Source organism: Lissotriton vulgaris, unplaced genomic scaffold, assembly GCF_964263255.1.
Source record: "Lissotriton vulgaris unplaced genomic scaffold, aLisVul1.2 SCAFFOLD_1049, whole genome shotgun sequence".
Classification (NCBI taxonomy): Eukaryota; Metazoa; Chordata; class Amphibia; order Caudata; family Salamandridae; genus Lissotriton; species Lissotriton vulgaris.
Window position 1 is genome coordinate 127,375 of NW_028250089.1, and position 17,836 is coordinate 145,210.

Here is a 17,836-nt window from a genome sequence, read left to right on the forward strand (position 1 = left end):
ACACTGGGCCATATTTATTAAAAACGTTCATGCTAAGCAGGGCAGCAATGAAACTTGTTGTGCTAAGCTGCATGAATTGGAGAGACCTGAACATTACTGAAACTATTAAGATATGGCACTCCTCAGCTCTCCCCCAGTCCTGGTGCACTCAAGGCTGTCTAGAGGCAATGCAGGCACACTTGCGCAGTAGTGCAAGGTAGCTTGCACTACGGGCTAGATTGTTTCACTGCGGGAAAGTATACCTTCCTCCACAAGAACAATACTTTTTCTGTGTGTACTAGTATTCAATTCATAATTTGTTTTTAGCATAACATTTAAAGACCAGCGCCTTCGTAACGGTTCTTTAAACAACATGTTATTGCAAGGTTCACTTCCCTCTGTTGCATAGCCATTGGGCCCCGGAACTATTTTATGCATAAAACTAAAACCTCCATTACCACAAACTCACTTTTAAATGCTGCTTTTTTCTGCATAAGTTTGTTTCACATTAATGTTAGCTGTAAAACAGGACAGTGCTCACGGTGAAATGAAATGAAATGAAAGGCAATTTTATAGAGCGCAACAGTTGCCCTGAGGCGTCCAGGCGCTAAAACTAGAACAGTGTCTTCCAGAGAGGCGATCCAGGAAAGGTCCGAATTAGTTAAACAGGAAGGTCTTGAGCTGTTTGCGAAAACTCGCCAAATTGGAGTTGCTTCTCAGATGACATGGAAGAGTGTTCCACAGCCTGGAGGCGTTGTAGGCAAAAGAGCGGCCTCCTGATCTCGCTCTGTGGATCCTAGGGACTTTTGCCAAAAAGGCATTTGATGAGCGGAGTGATTTATTAGGCTGATAGGGAAGAATCAGGGCGTGATTAATTTCTGGGCCAGTCTTCCAAAAGGCTTGGTGGGCAATACAGAGTGTCTTAAACTTTATTCTGTCCCTGACGGGAAGCCAGTGAAGAGTCCTTAGGCCATGCCTTATCGAGGTTCTGCGTGGGAGTCCCAGCAAAGTGCGGGCTGCGCAATTTTGTGTCCGCTGTAGTTTTTGCAAGCGTTACTCCGGAGCCCCGAGGTACAGGGAGTTGCTGAAGTCAAGGCGAGATTGGATTAGGCCTTGAATCACTATCTGCTTGGCCTCTAAGGGGAGAAGAGGAAGGATTTTTTTGATCGTCCTAAGGAGGCCAAAGCAGACCGCAGATACCTTGGTTGCCTGGGTATTAAAAGTCAACGATTTGTCCAACCACACTCCCAGACTTTTTATGTTATCTCTGGGAGTGGGAGGAGCACGGTTAGGCCTCAATATGAGAGGCCCGTGGAATGGGACAGATTGTCTTCATCTCCTGATTTCCAGAGCTACTGGTATGTCTGGGCATGAGGGATATCCAGCATATTACAAGATGGACACTGAGAGTCATCTAAGAAATGAGGAATTAAATGGGGAATCAGTAGTAAAGGTTTCAGCGGCTGAAACCTCCAGGTGAAAGTAAAAAGATCTATGCTATTCCCACAGATCTCATAACTATGGTGAAAATGGTAATTGTCGTTACTGTCCTTCGCGAATTAAGAGGCCACACTTAAAGAGGGCACTAGTATACCTTGTAAACTCACGCTGGACTTGAAAGATGTTCACAGTTTCAGAGAATCTGGGTAAGGGTGCTTTTGTTTGCTTACTGTGAGCATTACTTCTAAGTTCAACCAAAGGGAATAATTCTAATTTGTCAATGTAAAAAGTAAAATGGTGTCACTTCCTCACCTACCCACCCAAGCTTGTGTTTGCTGCAATAATTCATATTGGCAACCAAAGCGAGGCAAAGTAGATCCGCAGGGACTGATTTATCTGCGACCAATATCTCGGCCGTGAATGGCACGCCTTTCTTGAGTGGCATCAATGAAGTAAGGATCTCTGAGAAAAACAGGCCTTGCTGACCACCGTAAGCATCTATGCCAAAAGGAATATTTTTAGAGCGGTTATTCCGAGCACCTAGGGCTGTGAATAGATAATGGATCTTTGCAACCAGGCTGAGCTTGAGGGTAGTTAAACATCTCCTCTCTCTTGCTCCCACCGCAGTCCCTTTCCCTCCTGAATATCTTTGTCAACCAACCTCCTCCCCAACCTGGATATGAATACTACTTGACCAGTGATGCTGCATTAAAATAACAGCGTTGTGTTCCATGGAGTTGGAGAGAGGACCAAGAGAGGAGTGTCCCGCTGCCTTTGAAGCTGCATGAATAGAGGCTGCACTGTTCCATGGCTGTGGGGAATGGACAGAAAGACACAGAAGAACTCCATCACCATCTCCGTCCAACTCTCACGAATAACCACCCAGACATTTAAGTCCTTCCTCATCCCATTCCCACCTCTCCTCCCCTACTTCACAAGGCAGGTGCTAGTGGTTTCAAATCAGCAGGGCCCAGAATCCCATGTAAACACCAGGAGGGAGTCAGGGGCTGGTTCATCTCATGCTGTGACAGCTGGAACTGCCCACAGTCATTGTGCCTGTGCCAATTAGCTGGCCAGACTCTGTGTACATTGCCACAATAATGTGCAGGTAAAGCACGCTTCAGTAGCCTTCCAGGTTCTGCACCTATAATATAGAAGGTCCAGGCACATTAAACCCTTTATTCCTCCTGAATAGAAGACCACCTGCTCACCTTGTCTGCAGGCCTTTCAGCCAATAGTCTGCTACTGCCTTGCCTATCCAACCCTGGGCGCAGTGCTCCATTTGAGCTGATAGTTTCCGGTGCTCACCACGGGCACTTCTTTAGCAACACCGGCTCTGATGACAGTTTGCCACATGTGGGACTGTTTATCTTATTTAGAGGTCAGCACAACAACAGTTGTTTGTTAATTTAATGTACATTAAAATGGCTAACACACATCACCCAATTCCTATAGCTATGGGATCAGGAACAGTCTATAATATCACATTTGGAGAAGTGTTGTGAAAATTAGGGTGTATTATATGATATGGCTCTGGGGCCTTATCTTGTGATACGATCACAAAAACTGTCTTGAATCCAGTCAAACTTGTTTGTAACCATTAAGCTGGCTTCGGGCAGCAAGGCTTTACAAAGGAACTTAGCGTAAAGCATTAACAGCAATAAACAACTAAATAAGAAAGTCACACACAAAGAAACTGACACTACAAACATGTATCTAAATAGACCATATTTTGAGCTGATAGTTTCCGGTGCTCACCACGGGCACTTCTTTAGCAACACCGGCTCTGATGACAGTTTGCCACATGTGGGACTGTTTATCTTATTTTGAGGTCAGCACAACAACAAAGACCATAATTTTACGAATATTTATTCATCATGAAAATCCACCTGAGAGTTCCGCCATTTTAAATTCAACTGCAAACACACATTATTCAAGAAAAACTCTGCACATTTTTTAATAGTTTGAAACATTTAATTCAGCGACTCTGACCCGGGTTGTGCGACTAAATATGACAGGTAGAGGTTTAGGAGTTAAGAAAATTACTTTGGACATTTACCTGGCCGCCAGAGTCTTTCCCAGTCCCGTTCCAATTTTTAGGAAATGACCTCCATAGACAACAATGGAGTGGTGCTGATGCTTGGAATGCAGGCACAAAAGATGCTCCCGCAGCTGTGCGGTCAACGGGGGTGAAGTGTGGTAGATTCCCCCAGTCCAAGGATGGATTGAGCCGAGTTTGACCACGGCACTTTGGGTCTCACAGCGTCGTCTTTGCAACAATAGAAGACCAGCTGCTGCGGTGCTTCCAATCCCGTGACACAGCGGTCACAATGAATATCCTTGGTGGGGGCTAGTGCCCTCTTGGGTGACAAATGCACTCAATTATAGCACTCCTGGGTCCAGCAGACAAGAGTGCAACTTTTTGCTATTTTGAATTTGGCAATTCCTCAGGATTGGGTACTGCTTTGCCGGTTTAGGATTCCTCAGCTTTAATGTCCCTGGTGCTGTTCTAGGGGGGTAGCTGACTAACCCTTGGAGTCACTGCTTTGATCTGGGGCCTTGAATCAACTTTTCCCTGAGCCAGGAGCTGCAGGCACAGTCAAACCTCACTAACCTAAATGAGCAGGTGCAGTCCTTCCGACAGTGCAGCCTCTATTCATGCAGTTTCAAAGGCAGCAGGACACTCCTCTCTTGGTCCTCTCTCCAACTCCATGGTATACTGAAGTTCAGGGTGCAAGGGGTGTCCTTTACATTCTAGAATAGCTCCCCGAGGGGACAATACAGTCTCTATCCAATGGGCTAGTGGGTCCCTCCTCTTTGGTGATAAAGCTCAGGTAATGTGTGGAGTTTGGCGATCCCAGAGTGCAATATTCTTGCCACCCTCAAGACGTCTGAACCTTACCGCGACGGTGAGGAGCTTGGTAGCCCATCCCAGAAGTGTGATTACCTTAGGGATACACGATTTCGGGACAGCCAGTTTGCGGATGAGTTTTCCCTCTCTGGCCCTGGCTCCAACTTGCCTACAGAAACAAAAGGCATTCTGCTAGGGTGTGTTGTCCCAGGTGGCTCTTCAAACACCGCTTTCCCTTCGAAGCTCGCCTTTTGGGCTAACACCCCTTGCAGCCTTCTTGAGAGAAGATGTCACACTTTTGCTGTGGCTACTGCCTTTGTTCCTGACCCTGGGAGTCATTCACATGTCTGCCCAGGTGCACAGAAAGCTGTGTGTGTGTGTGTGTGTGTGTCTCAGAGCCTTTGTGAGGCCACTGAACTAGCTGGGGCACAAGGTGGCAACTTTCTAAAAGTTGCTTAACTTTAAAAGTGACATAAATTTCGACTTGGACATCAAGTCGGATTTAATTCCACGATTAATTTGATACCTTACGGTACCCAGTTAGGTAGTCCCATTCAGAAGTTAGCCAGGCTAGGATGCCAGCTGATAATCCTGTGTTATTCAATGGGACTAAGAACTTTCCTCAGCAAAACAACAACTTTAGGGGTTTTGCTGCTAGGAAATATAGAAACCTATGTCTATCTTAACAATATACAGCTCCCTGCCATAGGGCTTTATAGACCTCCTTAGAGACGACTTACAAACACTGCCTTTCCAGCCTGCAGTGGCAGGCTAGGAGCCACTTTGTACTTTATCAAACAAAGGGTGGTACAAACAGAGTCTTACATGCCCTTGGTACCCAGGTAACATATACTAGGGACTTATAAGTAAGTCAGGACTAGCCAATTGGGGACATCTAATTCAACATAGCTTTTTTAATGGGTCAGAACATTGGCACAGAGGTCTGGACAGCAGGCATCAGAGCACTCTCAAACCATCTGCTAGTCCAAATAGGGGCAAAAAGTTGGGGTAAACCTGAAATAAGATTTTTTTACTTACACGCATAATGGTTACTAGTAGTTTAGATACTGTCATTGCCAGTGCTGGTAGAGGAAATGGATGGTGCAAGCCGCTGTGGCCTCCTGACGAGGGCTATGGCACTTATTGATTTACAAATTAATCACTGCCGGGGTGTCACCCATATCAAACTGTGTCAATAAACATCTTGAGAGAAAACGCACAATGATATATTTCATTTTCTGTATGCTGAAAATGTAGCCCTAATGCTTCATTTTGTTTTTGAGTAGGACATGGAAACTCTCCATCACCTATTGTGACTACCAAATACGGGAAGCTCAAAGGAAAACATCTACGTGTGAAGGGAACTGATCAAGTCGTGGATGGATATTTCGGAATTCCCTTTGCCAAACCACCAACTGGGCCACTGAGATTTTCTCCACCAAAGCCAGCTGAGCCATGGAAAGGTGTCAAGGATGCAACTGCCTACCCTCCAGTGTAAGCTATAATATAATTCTTACCTTTATTTTCTTTTACTTCATCTCCCTCCACAGAACCAGCGAGAGGTAGAAGGCAGCTTAATCTTTATGTTTAGTGACAAGATTATAACATTTTTTAAGGTTACCAATTGAGGCTAACTGCACAGGGGGTCACAGTGGTGTCTGCCCCTTTGCATCTTCTGTGATTTGTGGATCAAGTAACACATTTTAACACTGCCAGGCACCATCAGAGGCTCTTTCTGAATGAGTGTAGCCAAGGGATGATAGACTGAGTAGGGCCCAAATATTGGCAGCTCAACCAAATTCTGCACTGTATAGAATTCTCCTCACATACAGGACTCATAACACCATCCCAGGCAGCACCAGCTAGGCACCAGCAGAGCACTCACTTTGCCCAATGTCAGGTGTGAACAGCTCATCATTTCCTGGTTTTCACTTTGCATTCTGGTGATTGCAGTTGGATTTTTATTATTGAAGGCAGAAATACGAATGCCAGATTGCAAAGTAAAATCTAGGATGGGGTGAACTTCTCAAGCTTGCCATAGAACAGCTTGATAGGTCGGGCCATAGATAGCAGCCTGGAGGGCTTGCTGAGAGTTGTATATTATTTTTGGTCCTTCAGCCCGGACGAACCTCTGCCTGCTGTCCATCTACCATACCAAAGGTTCCTGATGTTCCAGAATGCACTGCCCAGATGCTGTGCATGCAAACTTCTGCAGGTGGAAGTCCAGAACAGCGTGCCCCTATATAGTGAGTGCATTGTTCTGTGTGCAAACGCAGACCTTTGCTTACACTGGGACGAGTGCATAAGTGAAAGTCAGACTGTCTGTTTCAAGCCACAAGTCTGCTTCACATCAAGGCAGAAGACCAGGCCTCATGTTTAAAGAGGGAAAGGGATCCTCCTATAAGCAGGTGCAGTGAGTCAACACACCAGCTTTCAGAGGAATGCCTGAAGACTGCCTGGGACTCTCAGATCTAAGATGTGGCACCTTCTGGGATGCATTGACTGTGCACCACTTCTATGTGGCACTCCATCAATGAGCCTCCTAACAGCTACTTTGCCTCTGCACTCACATCTGTAATATGACTCAAGCACAACAGCAAAGGATTCCTAATTTGCATGGGTCCACTCACCATGCCAAGGAAGAAAAGAACCCTTGGGATCAAACAATACCTGGTGCATCAATATTACATAATGTGATGCGTAAGCATTTATACCCCTTTCTGTAATAACAAAGTGCTCTGAGGGTGCAAAAAGTGGGCACTCATGCCAGTTGCCCACTGAACACATACATACATGTTTGTCACAATATAACACATGCTTGCAGTAACGGAGTACACACAGAAGCATGATACTATGCACATGACTTGCTTGCACATTCCAATTGACACAGTTCAAATAACCTTCATTATATAAATATGATTTTGTGGTGGTAGTGGCAACTAAAACCATGGAACACGACAATAGTGTGGTACATATGTTATGCCAAAAGACATGCTAATATGGACTAATAATGTGTGGTACTGAGAGTAACCTTGAAATGGAAGTTGGCCTGACATCATTCGTAGATTACATTACCCCGCCATATGATAAATGGAAACAATGGACAATATGAAATAATATATAATATATAATATTGTACGTTTAAAGAAATGACGTTCCTCAAGTTGAGGATAACAGGGGTGCACGTGCGTAGAGTAAAGCATGTTTTTTCTCCAGTGTATCACATTTAGAGAGAGTACTTTAGTCTGTTATTCACAAAGACACAGGATATTATATGGCAATACCGGATGACTTTGTAAGACATATTTTATTTTAATTTAATCTCCCAGCCCTGAGGAAGTCATAGGGTGACTTACCCACAGACGAAAACACGTGTTGGCTAGGTGAAGAACTAATATACGATTAAAGCAAAGACTTGAAGAACATAAGGACTACTGGATGATTTTTGCGGAGTTGTGATTCTGTGTGCTCAGAGCTTTGTTTCTATTGTCAACAGTAGCCAACTATTCCTAAAGCATGCAGACTTCCTTCTGTGTTCTGGGAGGATTCATCTGCAAAATCGCAGTGATCCTGTCTTGTGATACCTCCTGGTCTACTTTCTCAATATCATATCCCAAATATTGAACATCCCTTTTGCAGAACTTTAATTTTGATGGTGACACTTTATGCCCTTTTTCTGCCAAATGATTCAATAATGTGATGGTGTTGTATATGCAAGCATCCTGTATACTTGATGCTACCAACAGGTCATCAATGTACTGAACAAGGACAGAGGGATTTGGCATTAGCAATGACCTCAAATTCTTTGTCAAGATCCAATTAAAATATGAGGGGCTTTCCATATACCCTTGAGGGACTCAGCACCATGCCAAGACATGACTGCTGAACCAGCAAATAAAAAGTGACTATCCTCATGCAATGGGATAGAAAAGAAGGCTTGACACAAATCAATGACAGAAAACCATTCAGCTTCACATGGAATATGGAAGAGAATCACAGCTGGACTTGGCACAATTGGGCACATGATATTGCAATCTGATTATAACTGGGCACAGGTCCTGAACTATCTGATACTTCCCATTGGGTTTTTGTATACCCATAATAGGAGTATTAAACTGGCTGCCCATGATTTCCTTTAGGATTCCCTGCTCGATCAATGACTCAGTTAATGGAGTAATTCCTGAGACAGTTTCTAGGCTCAGATTGTACTGGGGTGTTTGAAGAAATTCAGCATTTGGCTTCACAGTAATGCGAACTGGAGCTACTCCCTTGATTGAATCTATTTCTTTTCCTGTGAAATCCCACACTTCTGGAGAAACATTATCTCTCAATCGATAGGTAAGTCATCATTGGTTAGCATAAGAAATAATCCTTCAACTTTAGATTGCTGTTTTGCCAATTTAAAAACAATGTCCTCATCATTAGTATGACATTTTCTTCCTTTCGTTGTACAGGAGATTGAACAGTTGAGCGTGCAGAGCAAGTCTCGTCCCAACAAATTAATGGGGCTTGAGTTACACACCACAAATGTATGCAAGTCCTCAAAGGATACAATTTGAACTGGTATAGGTTTAGTTCCCAGGTTAGACATTAATCAATTTGAGACTCCCACAACTTGGATTCTTTCTCCAGAGAGGGGTAGGTTGGGAACTTCCGCTACTCTCACAGGGGAATGGGTAGCACTAGTGTCAACAAGGAATGAGATTGAAGACCCATTTACCTTTCCATCCACATAGCGACCACTCTGTTCTACCTGCAAGGATGCAAGTGTGCATCCCTCCTCCCCTCTCAGGCACTGTCATTGTGCAATATCTGAGTCTGTATCATCCATCTAAATCAAATATTGCTGAGTCACATTCTGATTTTAATCACCCTGAATATCTCAGTGTAACCTTTGTTTGCATTATATTTTTGAAGCTGGCCATTCATTTGAGACATCGGGGTTTGTTGCATGTTAGGATTCTGATTTCTCTGCCTATGGGTTTGCTGACTCTGTACCATAGCTCCTCCTTGTGACTGTGCATTTCCAACCTGTTTAACATGTCCATTCATCTGATTAAGTGGATTAAATTGACACCCAGGCTTCCAATGCCCACATTTTCTGCAAATGTGACAAAGATTAGTCTTTTTCATAATTTCAACAGAACCACCTCTACCTTGTGGTTCTTTACCTTGCTTACTCCTCGCATTCCAAAATTCAACAGACAATTTTTCTGTAACATATTTGTAAAATCATCACTGTAACCTTTCTCAGCAGCTTTCATTTGACCTATCACCAGCTTCTCCTTCAATTTTTTATGCTTAGATTCAAGTTAATCTCCACAATATTTGGCATATTGACGAATGTCATCTATAAGCTTGCTTTGCCAGCCAATTGAATGCTGCTGTATCATGTTGCTTATTTCAGTTCCTAATCCATACACAAACCAGTAGACAAAATGTTCCATATCCTTCTCTGAAACATTTTCCATCCCTCTGTATTGTTTAAATGCTTGCAATAACCTCTCATAATAGGCATGCACTGTTTCTTTCAATTCCTGTGTTGTCCTGACAAACTTCACCCAATCAATCTCTTGAGGGGAGATCTTTCCCTTTAAATAGGTAATGGCTTGATTGTATTTTTACATTACCTTTGGCGATGGTGCACCAGTATTCAGATATCTAGCTAGTTCACTTTCAGGCCAATGTACAGCAATTTTATATTCCAAACACAAATCACTTGGAACAACAATATCAAAAAGAGTATCCAAATCCTTCAACAAAACCTTCGGAACCTTCACAAACCTCTCAACTTTCTTGTTCTGTTCAACTGGATTTTTCTTAATCTCGGAAAGTCATTTGTAAAAGACAGTATATCTGATCTTGTCCATAGAACATGTACATACCCTCCCCAAGGAACCTCCCTCATAGGAAGCTTTTTAACTCCCTCATCTCCATCATCATCAAAGGCTGAGAATCTTGGTATTTGAATTTTCTTTGCCTCCTTCTTCTTAGCCCACCTGCCTTCCCATTTTTCCAATTCTCTGCCATTTCTGAAGGGTTGTCAGTTACTCTTTAATTTGCAGTCTCATTTCAGGAGGTCTCATGTTCTCAATGTCTATGATGCCTAACCTATATTGTTTCTGCAGTATTTTTGATTTGTGTATTTCGACGTTATATTTTTGCACCTATTTTATCAATTCCTCATGTGTGTTTCGAGCACGTCTGGTAATGTCTTTGCGCAGGAACAATATTTCATCATTCTGATAGGTAGCTATCCTAGCAGGGCTTATGATTCTCATTAATATCTCTTCTAGTTCTACTTTGAGCTTTGCTATATCTAAGATTTTGTTCATTACTAGCCACAGTTGTGGTGGTTCCTTCTGCCCCTGTACTCCTACCGAATAAGGAAGGAGCTATTTCTTTGATCCAGTCATCAAGTTCATTAGGTGTAGGATCAATCTGTCTTTCTGGGGTATTTCCAAACAATATACGATGTTACATCGCATGTGGTACAACGTATGTGATTACAACGTGGTCATTATAACAACCGCGTTGTTACAACGCATACCATTTCATCGCAAGTTGTTTCTACGACTTGCTGTAGGGGGCCCGCTGGACTTAGAAATAGTATAATTTACTACTCCAACTCCAGCCTGCGCAACAGTAGGGAAGGTGTTGGAAAAATAAATGATACTGTCCCTTAGTTTAGAGAGCTCCCTACAGTAAGTCGTAGAAACGACTTGCGTTGTAATCGCACTTGTACCGCTTGCGATGTAAACGCTGCTTCCCATTTCCAAGCAAATCTGTGCTTCGTCCTTCTGCACCTGTTACAGGAGTAGACGGTAAAAGAGGCACAATAAAATCTGGCGATCCTAACTCAAAGATTCTTCCTGCTGTGTTCTGATTTTCCCATTGTGGGGTTCACATGCCATTCCTAATTACTGATGAAACAGCAACTTGTCCAGGTCTCTCACTGGAAGTAGCTTGTTATGCTGAATTACCATTAGAACCTGAATTAGTTCCACTAGGAACATTAACTGAAGTCACACTCAATAGTTCTTGACTTGTCTGTCCTGGTTTTGCGACTGTTGAAGTAAGAACAGAACTACGCATCCCAGTAGGGACAGCCAAAGTATGTATATTTTGCCTCTTATTCCCAGATTGATATAACGGGAGTACAGTACCTATTGTCACTGGAACATTGGAGGATTTTGCACCGACTGATTATTGGGTTTAGGTCTTCCTGCAATATCATTGGTAGAAAGGGAAGGATTATGTGGATTTGTACATGTAGGCATGACAGGTGTGTTCAGAATTTTCCCACCATAAGAATTTACTACATTCTGGGATTGATCCTCATTATGTGTTGATGGACGATTTATTAATAACTCACTTAAGAATTTATCATCAATTTCATTCTCACTATTGTCAGTCAGTGTCTGAGGATTCTCAATGTATTTCTTCTTTTCCTTACACTTTTTCCATTCTTCCTTCTCTGCTACTAGTACAGGATGCACTTGAGTTCCTTCGGCTATATCTGTTCTTCAAGCTCTCTGCTGTGCATCCCATCTAGCCTCTGCATATCGATATAAAGTGTTTTTGTCCCTAACCGGATACTTTTGTTTCTCTTTCTGATGTGCTATGTGTTCCCATTCACTAAGGGCTTCAAATTGTATAGGTCTCGGAGGTGGTTTAATCTCAAATAAAGCCTTCATAAATTTTCAAGAATTCAAATGTTAAATGTTCCACACTGTGAAAAAGCTAAGGGTCCATCATTCTCAGTGTGTTATATCCAATTCACAAGCCATGTACATGTCTAATATCCTCTCTCCTGTGTCATGTATAAATCTGGTGTACCCTCAGGTGGTATTGGTATGCTTTCTCTAGTGGGTACAGGCATATCTCCCTGTATCAAGCTCTTTTCAAAATTATACTTTTTCCCAACCAATAATATTGTCCTTTACAAATGTTTTATTGCTTAAATTCCAATATTCACTTCCTTGTTTAGTTTCAATCAACCAATACCAGCGCAGCACCTCTATGACGCTGGCAACCTATCCCAGCGGGTTGTTACACACACCAACCAATACCATTGCGGCACCTCTGTGATGCCACCTTACTCCTTGCAACAACTTTCCCTCCTTCACAATTATCAAAAGTGCATTTTCTTCTAGCCGTATTCACAAAAATACGAGCATTTCAAAACCCCTGTCTGCTCCACTAAAAGAAATTATAGATTTTCACTCACTCAACAGGATCATCACTACTCAAATCTAACTCTCATAACATTCACTCAAAGTGAAAAATCTCGACCAGCACAACCTCTCTTTAATCATTACAAAGGTTCCCTGTGCACTGGGAACACCTGTAATGACCGTTATTCTCAAACTCCCAATAGAAAGTTCTGTTCACTTAGTGGTAATGCTGACAATGTCTCATGCACAGCACCTGCAAAACCACAGCAGACATCTTACTCAGCATATCCCATACTGAGACCACCCTTCCAGCCAAAAGCGCATCACTCAACACAACTCTAAAACTTTGCATAACCTCACAAAGCCATATCACTGCAATCTAAGCTCTAAGCAATAAGAGCGCAACCCTAATAATACTCACCTCATGATCTCTTTGCTGTTGTCCGATTCCTCCAACACTGGTACTTGGTCACCTTTGACTGAACACAGAGCTTTGGATTTGGTCGAAAATCTTAATTAAAGATTGAATAAGGGTCCCAGTAAGAATTTCCCCCTTATATCCTAATTTCATCTGACAACAAACCATTCCACACACTACCAGAATAACTGCTGTAGCGTCTACTGGGCCCAGAACTATGGATGGGGAATTTCAGAATTTGATTTTACCACTCTCTTGTTCCTCCGATGGTCTCATCAGTCATCCAAAGAGAACCAGGAATTGGACAATTGTACTTCAAATTTGATATCAAGCTCATATAGATTACCCTCAGGACAATACTATAAAGATATAGGTTTATCACTGCTGGCCCAAATCTCCTGTAGAAATGTAAGTGAGCCAAAATCATTCACACCAAAAGTTCAGCTAGAGCTATACAGAATAATAACATCATAATTTGGTGCTCAGGGATCTCTCTAATATGATCTCCTCTAGTCATTAGTGAACCCAAATTGGAAATACATATTTATTTATATAATGAAAAATCATAACAGCTGAGTCAAATTGGTAAATTTAGTTTAGTTTATCAAATTTTTTGTATAGATAAGTGCATCAATACATTGCATTAGGTAATAGGACAAATTAGTAAAGATCAAATAAGTACCAAAGCTCAAGTGTTTTGAAAGAGACATAAATTTGCCAGTTCAAGTAGTCCCCAAAGGAAATGGCCACTAAGCGCATATAGCATATTCATCAGCAAAGAAGCCAGATGAGTCCGCATTAGGCTCGTTAATTTGCCAGTAAGTTCTGAAAATCTTCATTAGCAGTTCATAATCAGCAGGTAATGCATCAATCACCATCAAACTGCAAATCGCTGTAATAATGCAGAATGCTGAAATGCTCAATGCTCAAGAGTTCTCAAAAGAAAAGGTCTATAAACTGTTCAATCAGATGATATTATAATCTTAGAGTTTCCTGGGGTGACACCACCCCGGGTCACCTCATCTGATCAGACCACCGGGTCCGTTGGTCATGTCTTGATTGTGTGTCAGTCAACATAAAGAAGATACAAAGTGCAGAGAAATAGGTGGTACAATTACGCAGTCCTTAAGCCATCCAGTATGTGAAATGTTAGAACAATGCTCTTTTAGCTAGAGCATCAGAGAAAGTTCAAGAGTACGGTTTCCCAGGCAGATGTCTTGAAATGGTAACAGAATTGTAGCAAATCCTCCGTACAGTATATGAGATCCCAGTAAGAAAAACACGGTTGCATTTAATCTGTTATACTGCGGAATGCTCTCACACAAGGTGAGCTTAGGGAAGCAGAAACCTTCATAAATGCATTCATGCCCATTTTAATCTAGGCCTATATAACACAGAATAAATAAAATTATAAGCATATATTGCATAAAAGATCATGAAAGTGTCATGATTTAGCATAACCTCTGATGCACTTAGGGACATTTAGTAGGATTACAAATAATAACTGACACCACCAATGCAAAGAAGTAAAAAATGTAATACTATTGCTTTGCTTCTTCCAGTCTTCCAGCCACTGATGTGTGCACCATATGCCCTGTCAAAAAATTACAAAGCCCCTGTCACTTCTTACAATCAGTAAATCTGAGTGTACCATTGTACCTCTTCTTTATCTCTTCTACATCCTCAAATCTGCTTTCACCCTTCCTACCAACCTCACCCTGTGATGCTGCAAACCGTCGCCTGCCAGTGCTTTACCAGTCCTTCTAGAAAATGCCCTTATGGCCTTCAGGAAATGTTTAAATGGCCCAGCAGTACTTGAATGTCTCTGATTGTTATCACATTTCAACATCTCATTCAACAACCACAATATGACATCTTTCTTATACTCTGGCTTTCATGTGAACGGAGTCAATCTCAAAACTGCATTCCCAACAACTCAATACACCAGCAAAAGTCTGAACTCTGACTTTACATCACTGTATAGTATATATGCTCCTGGACCGGCCTCTCGTACTACTTCCTTTGCCACATCCACTGAAGAATAATTAAAATAGATCAGCTCCTCTGATATGAAGTCAATAGCTGATTGCTCCTCTGGTCATGACAGATGTTGACTCAGTCTGTACTCACCCCTCTTCCTTTGGAACCACACCTATAGGTAATAATATGAATATTTCCAACATCCAGAACTCAAAGGAGTCCACCTCCTCTCCCTTTACTCGCCAAAGCCCAAATGAAAACCAACCTCAAAACCTGCAACAATAACTGTGCATCCTCCCTCCTGCGATAAAACTGCAAGCAGATGTGCAGCTGCTTTGTTTTAAGTTGCATGCACACTCCCCTAAAGGGCCTGATTGCCCTTCCCTCCTCATCTGTGGTGCTGCTTCCCACCTCTACGTTGTACCCCTTGACCTCTTCCCAACTGAATGCCATGGTGTTTGGGTGGTTTATTACCACCACATTTTGAACTTTCATGTTGGAACCTGCAGTATGCTCTTTTGCAGAACCCCTTATTGTAAATCCAACAAGCTTGTAATTGAGTATGCTCTTTTGCAGAAGCCCTTAATGTAAATCCAACAAGCTTGTAATTGCCCCACCTGACCTCTGTCTGCACTGCCCATAGCTCCCTCGATGGCTTTCCCCAGAAAGGGTCAATATGCCACTGGCTGTATAAACTGTTGGGGTTGGCCAAGTCAGCACCATCCATTGCAGCCATGAGTCCATATCCAACTCCAACTGGATTGTGGCATAAAAGTTTAAGGTAGATGGAGTTGAACTTGGGATATGTGCCATCATCCTCTAAGCTGACCCTTGCATTATCATCTGTGTGAGAATAACCAGGTCTTTACTCCCCTCCTAAATTCAAGGAGGTTTGGGATTGTCCTAATTCATACCTGGAGAGGGATCCTGAGAAAATTGTCAATATGCATTTTTCTGTAGGGAGGGATTGTCAGGACTGGAGACAGTTGGATTAGAGCATTACATTGTGAAATTATGGCCTTAGTTTTAGATGGATGGAGACAAACTCAAGCATGTGAATGGCACAGTTTTCTGAAAGAGCTATATGTGGCTATGGGTACCAATAGGAGAGACTACAGAGCTGATATATGTGGCCATGTAAGCATATATGGAGAAGTTTAAAGGTGATTGCAATTTGGATTTGCTGAAGAGTGCACAGTAAGAAGCCAACTTTGATTATGGTGTTGATTGATAATGTATGAAAAACTTGTGATTAGAGTGATGTTTAAGTCTAAGTCTAATTGACTAAGTCAATGTCTCTGAGTGCATCTGGTATTTGAGTGGCTGGGCCAAAACTTGGAGGGACATCTGAAGTAATGCAGGACTCAATCGCTAGGCCCAAAGACCTTTTATCTGGGCTCTCAAGGCCAAGGCTCACAGATGCCAATGGAGAATTGGTCAGGGTGTCCTGAGAGAAGAAGGAAGGAATTAAACAGCCAGAAGAGCAGCTTGAGATTCTGGCTCTGAGGCTTAGGAGATCTCATATCTGACAGAGTAGGTATTTATTTTATTTATTTTTGCAATTTTTAAAGCGCAAACAAATACCCATACGGGTGTCTCGGCGCTAAAGTTCATAGAGTTCACTGAGTGTGACGTAAGAATTAGGAGATGGAAAATAGCCATGTCTTGAGGCTTTTACGACATTTTAGAAGCGTGGGGGCAGTTTTGATGTGGAGAGGTAAAGTGTTCCACAGTTTGGCTGTAGCAATAGTGAAGCGTCTATCTCCCCAGTTGGCCCTTTTTGTCCGAGGGACTTTCAACAGGAGGGCATCAGGTATCAGCTGCCAAATAATCCCAAATGCTATGTGAGCATCATGTCAGTTTTACACAATCGACAGAATGCCCAGCATCCTACATTGACCGAACAGTTAGGTGTTTTATTGTGTATTTCCTGTCTGAAGCGCATGTTCATACGGCCTAAGGACCTTGCAATCACCCATGACAGCACCCTACTAATTCCTCTGTCATTCTCTGTCCCAGACGCTTCTTTCTATGCCAATTGCCTAGTTGTTTTTTCTTGTGTATCTTGTGTCTCACTACCTCTGACCTCAAATGGCACCGCTCCATGCCTCCACAACAAACTCCCTTTATACACCCTCCATACCTGGCCCAGACACACACTATAGCACAGTGCTCCCTTATTGATGCTGCTTATCGCCTCCTGTGGTGCGAGGCCTGAAATCCCCAATAACACAATTGCCCTTGAACAAAATCCCAAAACAAGCACACACCTTACCATAAGATGCTCAATGTGAGGCCGGCCTTCAGAAATTATGCAAAGGATTTAAAGGGGGGAAGCTATAAACATTAAAACAGTGATCTCACAAGTTATGAAAACATGTTCAATGTGTATTAAAAAACATACTTATTATTCTTTGCAAGCATTTAGTGATTAATATGCACAAAGCCATAACACGCACACTGCAGAAAAAGGGGGCATTTACAAGGGCATTGTGCCATAGGAATGTCACTTTTAACAATGTTACTGTGGCACAATACCCTGCCATATTTACAAAGTGGCCTCTTTTTGTGCCTTAACGCCGCTTTGTAAATATGGTACCCTTTCATGCAGCTATCTGTGTGGAAGGGGGGTGCAGTGGGTGTTGGTATGAGCATTCCACTTAAACATCCAACTCGCATGGAACTCGCTCCCCCTGCATATCCGGAAAGAAGATAGCTACACTAAATTCCGGAGATACGTAAAAACCTGGCTGTTTCAGAAACAACTGTGCTAATCAACAAACTCAGCATCTCCTTTATCCAACTCACTGTCACAGGCGCCGGGAAACCCTTGTTGGGTAGCTGAGCGCCATACAAATGCAAAAAATAAATAAATAAATAAATAAAATCCATTGTTTTTTTACACTGCCTCAGATTTACACGGATCTGTAAATCTGAGGCAGCGCCAAAAACTAACACCATGCAAGAGCTGGCATTAGAATGGCGAAACGA

The 17,836-nt window shown here is 42.5% G+C and overlaps 1 protein-coding gene across 1 annotated transcript in view; it reads left to right on the top strand.

Annotated features, from left to right (window-relative positions):
• The window catches only part of LOC147663375 (cocaine esterase-like), a 513,967-nt gene that overhangs the window by 85,568 nt on the left and 410,563 nt on the right, over window positions 1–17,836 (top strand). The window contains exon 3 of the mRNA XM_086950486.1: window positions 5,557–5,764. Within this exon, the coding sequence (XP_086806612.1) occupies window positions 5,557–5,764 (208 nt within the window). The remainder of the gene's footprint in view (window positions 1–5,556; window positions 5,765–17,836) is intronic.